Genomic DNA, 7,591 nt, shown 5'->3' with positions numbered 1-7,591 from the left:
CCTAAGTAATCTAGAATTTGATTGTAAGGTATTTAAACTGGGATAGTTGAGATGTTATATGATCATAAAGTTCTTGACAACGGATAATCTCCCTAGATTTTTTTGAGATCTGATTTGAGAAATTATTCATAGAAGAAATAACTCCTTTATCAACAAATAATTTTCCTGAAAAAGAATTAGTTAAAGTATGCTGTAAATTTTCGGTTTCAGTTGTAATGTTCATTTCTTCCTGTAGAGCATCTAATTTCAACGATTCCATCTCTGGTGCTTGTTGTTTAATGATTAGGACGTGGTTACTAATTAACTGAAATACAAAATCAAAATCATCTTGATCAGTTTAGCGGTCGGGATTCTTCCTCATGTTGATATTTTTGCACATATCGGAGGTTTCTTATCGGGTTTCCTCCTTGTATTGCTTGTCCGTCCTCAATTTGCTTGGCAAGAACGTCACCATCTTCCTGTTGACGCTCGCAAGAAATCGAAGTGCACACCTTTCCAATATGTTTTCTGGATTCTTTCCTTGATCTCACTGATTTCCGGGTATGCAGTATGCTTCTATTAACCACAATTTGCTTTTATATCGTTCTCCGAGTCTGGTAACATTGAGTTTTTGGGTCAAATCATTGACTTTAGAGAAAACACATTTGCTATTGACTTTTTAAAATCCAGTACCAGCAACGTGTAATTACGCTTATTATGATAGATGACATTAGGAGATTTAAAAGATTACAAAACTGCAGTTTTGAAACTTGGCTTGTTTCGGTTGCAGATTTGGTGTTGGCTTGCTAATGCTTTTTAAAGGAGAGAATGGTAATGATCATTGCAGCTGGTGCCATTACTTGAGCTGTATACCTACTTCAAGATGGCACTGTAACAATCAATAATGAGTAATATTGCATTACTTCCCCAATTTTTAATTCTTTTGTTCTTATACTCTATAAATCTGTTGTGGATATAAGCCCGCTGACTTACGGTATTCGTTTAAACTTATGTTTCTGCCGTAAATATTTTGGGCCGTGTAGTCACTAAGACAGGTTCCCTAACGTCTATTCATGGACGTCCGATATTATAAAAACAATACAAAGAAAATTAGCATGGCCTATACATAAGGATTACGCAAAAATCGAGAAATTGTCACACACAAAAAAAAAAGACAGCTTTTTTTTTTAACGACAAATTTTCGCATCGAATACCCTCTCATTTGCGACCCACACAAGCTAGATAGGAAACTCCAAGGATTGACTCGGGTTGCTTGATAACTAATCGCAAGTTCCGGGTTACTTGACAACTAATCGTGAAAAAATCCTGGAGAAAACCTTCCCCTTATCGGAATTGAACCCGAGTTGCTTGACAACTAATCGCAGATTCCCCCTACTAAGGCTTGGAAACCACTCAGGCAATGCCTCGGTGGTAAAAAGACAGCTTTTTTAACAGTCAAACTTTCAAGTTGATTGGTATCAAGGCTTAATAAGATGCAATGTGGCATAAACTTGAAGGGGTCCAGTGCAAAATATAGAGTTTACATTCATAATAATAAAAGTTCCACTAGATTAGTAACAACTAAAAGGTTCATTATCAACTAACCCTAAAACAAACAGAGAATTACATGTCCTACGACATATATAAAGTTAGCAAAGATCATTGTTGTTAATTCCAGTAACCACCGCTAAAGTCGCTTTCACGGAAACCAAAACCTCCAACCGGCATCCCGAGCCTGTCTAGCCGGCCTGATCCTGGATACGCTTTGCTCGCAAAACTATCCCGCAAATTCGGACCACGTTGGATACCCGAACTGAATCCATACACAGAATACCTCTTTGTAGAGCTAGGAAACTCGAACTGAGGCCTTTGTCTAGGGGCACTTAAGGACCTCACTTTAGCCCTTGATGACTCGGTGTACGCCATGTAGTTTGGGTGGTCCGAGTACCCACTAAGACTACAGCTTCGTGAACAGTCACTCTTGGCCGGATTAAACGGGCTCACTCGCATGGACGACGTGTTGCACTTCGAAGAAACCGTGTAGTACGGAGGGCTGTTTTGAGCGGTGTAGAACGAAGGCTCATCCAATGGGGCGGCTATTGAATTTACTTCGTAGGACCCACTTGGGCTTAGGCCTGATGGATGGATCGTTGATCCTCGAGAAGTGGTCAAACTTTGACTGTGGCTGTAACTTGTTTGGTCCGGGTGGAAGAGGTTCCGTCGTCTTATGTGAGATTTCGTGTTGTCCATTTCAAGGATTCTTTCGTTCCTTTCATCATACAATCTTGAACCATTATTCTGTATAGATAGACATGTAATTTTCAGATATATATACACATACACACACGCACAAAAACACACACACACATCTAAAGCCAGAACAAAAATGTATACACAAAAAAACACCTTTAGTGCCGATTTGGAGATCCTTGATCGCAGAACATGCTCGAACTTTTCAGGAGTTGGAGGACCCTGCAAACCCGAGAATTTAAATGCATTACAGGGCAGTATCACAAGCATTAAAACTTGTACATTTTCAACAACTAAAAAGGAACTCCATTAATTAACAGGAAATTTTATGTAAAATCTCACTAGAGCATGTAAAACAAATGTTAGGGTTGCATAGAAATTAAACTTAAATTGTGATGAACAAATATGCAACCTTTGATGAATGGGGTGAATCAGCGATCTGTAAACGGGCAGCGCGTGCTCGATCCTGAGCTTTAACGAGAGCCTGCAAACGTCTCATATCATCAGCAGCTTGCTTCCTTAAAATGTGACCCCTCACAAGTGCTTGAAGCTTCACCAACGCTTTCAATGCTCGTAACGCTTTCCTTGCCTTCAATTACTCACAAACGTAAATTCAAAGTGTACAAACATACAACAATCAATCAGCATGGGATTATGGCCTCCTAAGGACCAAACAGTTCATTAATTTAGGTCACCATATGGTACTATTGTTATATTTAGTCAAGATAATTAAAAGTAAATAGGTGCACAACAAACAAATCTTATTATGGGCACTACATCACTTCATGTCTAGAACCCTCTAATGTGCCAACCCATTTTACTACAACTTTTATTACTAAGAAACTAACAGTACGTAAACCAGTACTTTCGACATTCATTATATACTTGTACATCCTAAATTGTTGTTAACTAGTTGTGGAGCCCTCGCTTCGCGCCGGGGGCTCCGTTTTAAATGCGAGTTAAAAAAAAAAAAGTCTTGCTCTATTTTGTAAAAAAGAATTTTTTTTTTCGACATCTAACATTGAAGGGTTGTCCCTTTTGTGAAAGTTGTTTCTTTTAGCGTTCGTTTTTTTTTTTTTAAGTTTGTTGATCTATTTTGTAAAAGAGAATGTTTTTCGACATCTTTTGGTAGCATTGAATGGTTGTTCCTTTTATGAAAGTTGTCTCCTTTATCGTTGAGAAAGAAAAGGAAAAAAAAAAAAAAAGTTAGTTGATTTTTTTTTGGTAAAAAAGAATTTTTTTCGACATCTTTTGGTAACATTGAAGAGTTGGTTCTTTTATGAGAGTTGCTTCTTTTATCCTTGGAGACAAAAAAAAAAGGTGAAATAACGAAAATACCCCTGATTACTATTGCAGGGTTTTGTCTATTAGATATATAGATAATTATTTCTTAAGCCATCAATCTAACAAAGTAGAAATAAGTTTTCTAATCAATTTACATTTACATACTTAACGATTGGATATATAAATATCAAAACTACTTGTGAGGTATGAATTTGTGTTTAAATGCACACAAGAACGCATTTTAGGCCTAATGGCCGCATACCTCGGCTGCCTTTTGACTTGATCGAAACAGGTATGAGGACCAAGGGCAGAGATAGGATAGACCCATTGAGGGGCCCAAAAAAACTCTATTTTTCTCATTTTTAAGCTGACAAAATTTGGGGTTGTTTACTTTTTCTGTATTAAGTCCTCTATTCATTTGCCTCCTTACGGGAAGGGAACGGATGTCTGATTCTATGTTTCACAGAAACAGACCAAATTTAGATTAAGTGACAAAGAAACGGCAATTTTACTTGCTAAATTAAGAGTTGTACAGAAACAGATCATGAAGTGGAAGGTAAACAAGCCCTTACTTACTAGCCTTACAAAAATATTTCAAGTAATTTAAAATATCGAGGGAGGCAAAATTCATAAAATATCATTACAAGTATAACATACAAAACATAACTAACTTTGCGTAAAATATAAAATAATTTTAAGTATTTTGTTTTAGGCAAAAAGACTAAAGGCATGTTTACTTTCCACTTAATGATCAGTAAACACATCAGTTTCTGTACAGCTCAGCTCTTAACTCACGAAGTAAAACTTATGTTTCTTTATTACTTAATCTGAAATTTGTAATGTTTCCTCCGGAATAAGGAGCAAATGAAAAAAGAGTAAAATTCAGAAAAAAGTAAACAACCCCTAAAAGATAGCTTATGAAATGTTTGATGACAAGGACAATAGTTTGTAAAAATAACCAACTCAACCCCTAAAGCCAGACTGTAGCACTTATAATAATCAAGCCATATCATTATCAGCTATGACAACTCCTTTTCTACCTTTTATCCAAATCAATCACGGACTGTACTCTAAGAAAAATGCTCTCTGTTTTTGCCTTTTTAGTTCCTACACACAAACTCACAAATGCCTAAATGCGCCATTCTAAAGGCATGAAATAATGGCGTTTATTTATTTATTTATTTATTTATTTATATATGAATATTTCTAAAGACACAACTAATTACTGTTTAAAGTGTTGTGTATGAATAAATGTCACCTTAAAAATAATAATTAACCAATTCATACAACACTTTTTAACACGTTAACGATAACTTTATAGATTGTCACTAGAAAAATATAGTTATGGTACAACTTCTTTATGAATGATTTAACCTTACTTCCATTTCAAGTTTCTTTACATAATATTTGTTAATTTAATAATAGATGTCATTTTCTAACTTCATCTTGAACTTTATTTCTTTATTTGCATTAGACAGTAGAGGTCTATACTGTATTTGCTTCCTTTTAGTCTGAAAAAGCCTGATTTTCACTTTTGGATATATTCACGAGAAAATGAAAAAAGCTGCCGATATTCTAAAATTCCAATCCAAAAATTTACCATCTTTTTGCACTCGTTAACAATCTCTAAGTTATCCAGTAACTATATAAGAAATATTAATTAAATGTCAAATTAAATAAAATAGATGTACCATGACATTAAAAAAATTACTACAATACTATGTACTAATGTACCCAATAATACTAACAAATAATACTCCATAGTGAACATAGTGAATAATATGTTTGGATGCAGGATAAAAATGTAGCAATCCGAGATACAAACCTTAAATGCAAACAAGAAATTATGAAAAGAAATTCATTTTTGTGGTCCACATGACAAGTTTTACACTTTCTGATTAACCCCAATCGACCACTCCCTTTCCTACTGCTTACGTTGTCTTTTATTCTTGTACATTACGTACAATTTATATACAAATGTCAATCCCCTAGAGTACAAGTTGTTAATGCATACAGAGTATTAGATTAACTAAATTTTTTGGCTGAAAAAACTTATTCACAAAAGTAAATATTTCTTTTCTGCTAAAATTAATAGACAAGTTGTTTTGTTTGCAATACAAAATTATTCTAGACGTAAACGAAACCAAAACCAGCCCTAATATTGATAAGTTAACATAATTACTGAAATGACCGAAAATAATTAAATTAAATATACGATAAATGACATAGAATTAGAATGTAGCTACACAAAATTTTAAGAGTTATTACTTCAACAAGTTTATTGGTAATTTCTTTTGCATTAAAATTAGTGAAGAAATTAAATTAAGCCGGTGCAACTTAATTATTATGTGTACTTCAAGCACTACAAATTGTAACTTCAATATGGTATGAACACGCTTAGATTTCACTTTGACCAATAATTAAAGATTTAATATTATTTTATTTAATGATAACGTACCTCGTGCGTTGACGTAGAACATAAAATTTATTTTTAAAAAGACGAAAAAAACCCTTAATGGAAAGATTAAGAAATTAATTACTACGTACCAAATAAGCTCGGAAATAAGACTGGATTTTAACGGCAGCCCATTCACCATCAACGCCGTACTCACCACCGCCACCGGCGGTTCTGCTAGTCATCCGTACAATTTCAGCAGCAGCATGAGCAGCAGCCACGGCAGCTTCGGCGGCTACGGCAGTGGCGGCAGCTACTGCAATTGCATGATCGGCTGAACCTACGACACCGCATGTTTGGTTGGAGGAATTATGGTGACGTGGCGTGTCACGTAGAGGAGAAGGTGACTTGTCATATGTTTCCGGAAGATTTTGTATTTTGGGTTGGAAGAAGCAACAAAGTGAGTTGAACAACTTTGATGGCTTACCCATTTTGTGTGTAGTGTTGGGTTACGGTGGTTAAGTGAGGAGTTATGGTGGTTCCGGTGAGTCGTTTGGTTGGATTAATAGGAGTATAATTATAATTATTTCTCTTTATTCATTTAATAACGAGAGAAATGTGTGTAAAATGTGTGTATGGGAGTGGAGTAAGAATGGAACATGAAATACGGAGTAAATAAATACTCGTATAACGATAACCGAGCGACTACGAAGTTAAAAAAAATAAAATAAAAGGTGAACTTATTTACGGAGTAGTACGTTTTTAATTTTGATGGTGAGAACGGTATAACACCGAATAATAAAACTATATTCACTTTTTTTCATTGTTGAAAAATTAAATTATTCAAAGAATTTTTTAAGTGTTACATTATGTTTTAAAATTTTAAAAGATACACTTAACATTGTAGTCACCAACCAAAAGATACCCGAAGGATTTTCTAGTATGAAACGTATTTCGAATTGGTCGGTGCTGGTTGACAAACTTCGAACGAAATTAGCATCTTGGAAGGAAAGTTCTTGTCGTCGGGTGGTAGATTAACATTGATCAAATCGGTCATGGGTATTCTCGAGATTTATTCTATGTCGATCTTCAAAAGCCGGAAATCTGTCCTAAAATCTTGAATCGATTCGTGCGAGATTTTTTTTGGAGTGTATTGTAACATCTCGCCTTACCATGGTCACAATATTGACCACTCTGCTCAGAGGCGTATTGTGACACCCCCAAATAGGGCCTGGGGTTATTTGTCACTAATTACATCAAATCACAGTTGTATAAACGAGAACGACTCTATATGAGACGTTTTGTTGAGTTTTGCAGCGGAAGATAAACAGTTTACAAAATGTCTTCAATTGATATGATATGTAATGAAGACTCCAAGCATAGCAAGCAATCATCATCAAAGCAGTAGATATACAGCGGAAGCAATACTTAAGTACCTGAGACAAACATGCTAAAAGTGTCAACCAAAAAGGTTGAGTAAAATTCATAGGTTTAACAAATAAGATTGATCGTTTGTTTTTAGACCACAAGATTTGTTATAAAAGTAGATCTCGCAGATCCAAAAGTAGTACTGATTCGTGATATTTTAGACTAAACGTTTGTTTTGTTTCCCCGATGATAAGTTGGCAGTACCTTATCACCATGTTTAAATCATTATTAAGTAATACAAAGACATCGTAGTCA

General features: G+C 35.0%; 1 protein-coding gene and 1 non-coding gene across 2 annotated transcripts; one reads left to right on the top strand and one right to left on the bottom strand.

Moving 5' to 3' along the window:
* Nucleotides 1-1,044: 1,044 nt before the first annotated feature.
* LOC139887499 (U6 spliceosomal RNA) lies at nucleotides 1,045-1,146 on the top strand. Its single transcript, XR_011773320.1, has one exon. It is a non-coding gene; the product is annotated as a U6 spliceosomal RNA (small nuclear RNA).
* Nucleotides 1,147-1,585: 439 nt separating this feature from the next.
* Nucleotides 1,586-6,538, bottom strand: LOC139863143 (protein IQ-DOMAIN 22-like). Its single transcript, XM_071851793.1, has 4 exons — nucleotides 6,061-6,538; nucleotides 2,642-2,818; nucleotides 2,386-2,451; nucleotides 1,586-2,277 (listed from the first exon to the last, which is right to left on the bottom strand). Exons 1-4 carry the CDS (start codon nucleotides 6,397-6,399, stop codon nucleotides 1,648-1,650), a joined length of 1,212 nt encoding a protein of 403 aa, XP_071707894.1. The 5' UTR covers nucleotides 6,400-6,538; the 3' UTR covers nucleotides 1,586-1,647.
* Between the last annotated feature and the right edge of the window lie 1,053 nt (nucleotides 6,539-7,591).

The sequence above is a fragment of the Rutidosis leptorrhynchoides genome, chromosome 1 (assembly GCF_046630445.1).
Source record: "Rutidosis leptorrhynchoides isolate AG116_Rl617_1_P2 chromosome 1, CSIRO_AGI_Rlap_v1, whole genome shotgun sequence".
Classification (NCBI taxonomy): domain Eukaryota; kingdom Viridiplantae; phylum Streptophyta; class Magnoliopsida; order Asterales; family Asteraceae; genus Rutidosis; species Rutidosis leptorrhynchoides.
Note: the sequence above shows the minus strand (reverse complement) of the source record. Positions and strands in the feature narration are given on the sequence as shown.

What these genes read in the sequence shown, in the direction of transcription:
- LOC139863143 (XM_071851793.1), bottom strand. Translation starts at nt 6,399, where the DNA reads ATGGGTAAGCCATCAAAGTTGTTCAACTCACTTTGTTGCTTCTTCCAA. An exon ending in CTTATTTCCGAGCTTATTTG is followed by an intron (nt 2,819 to 6,060) that starts GTACGTAGTAAT and finishes GAGTAATTGAAG; the next exon opens with GCAAGGAAAGCGTTACGAGC. An exon ending in ATTCACCCCATTCATCAAAG is followed by an intron (nt 2,452 to 2,641) that starts GTTGCATATTTG and finishes TCGGGTTTGCAG; the next exon opens with GGTCCTCCAACTCCTGAAAA.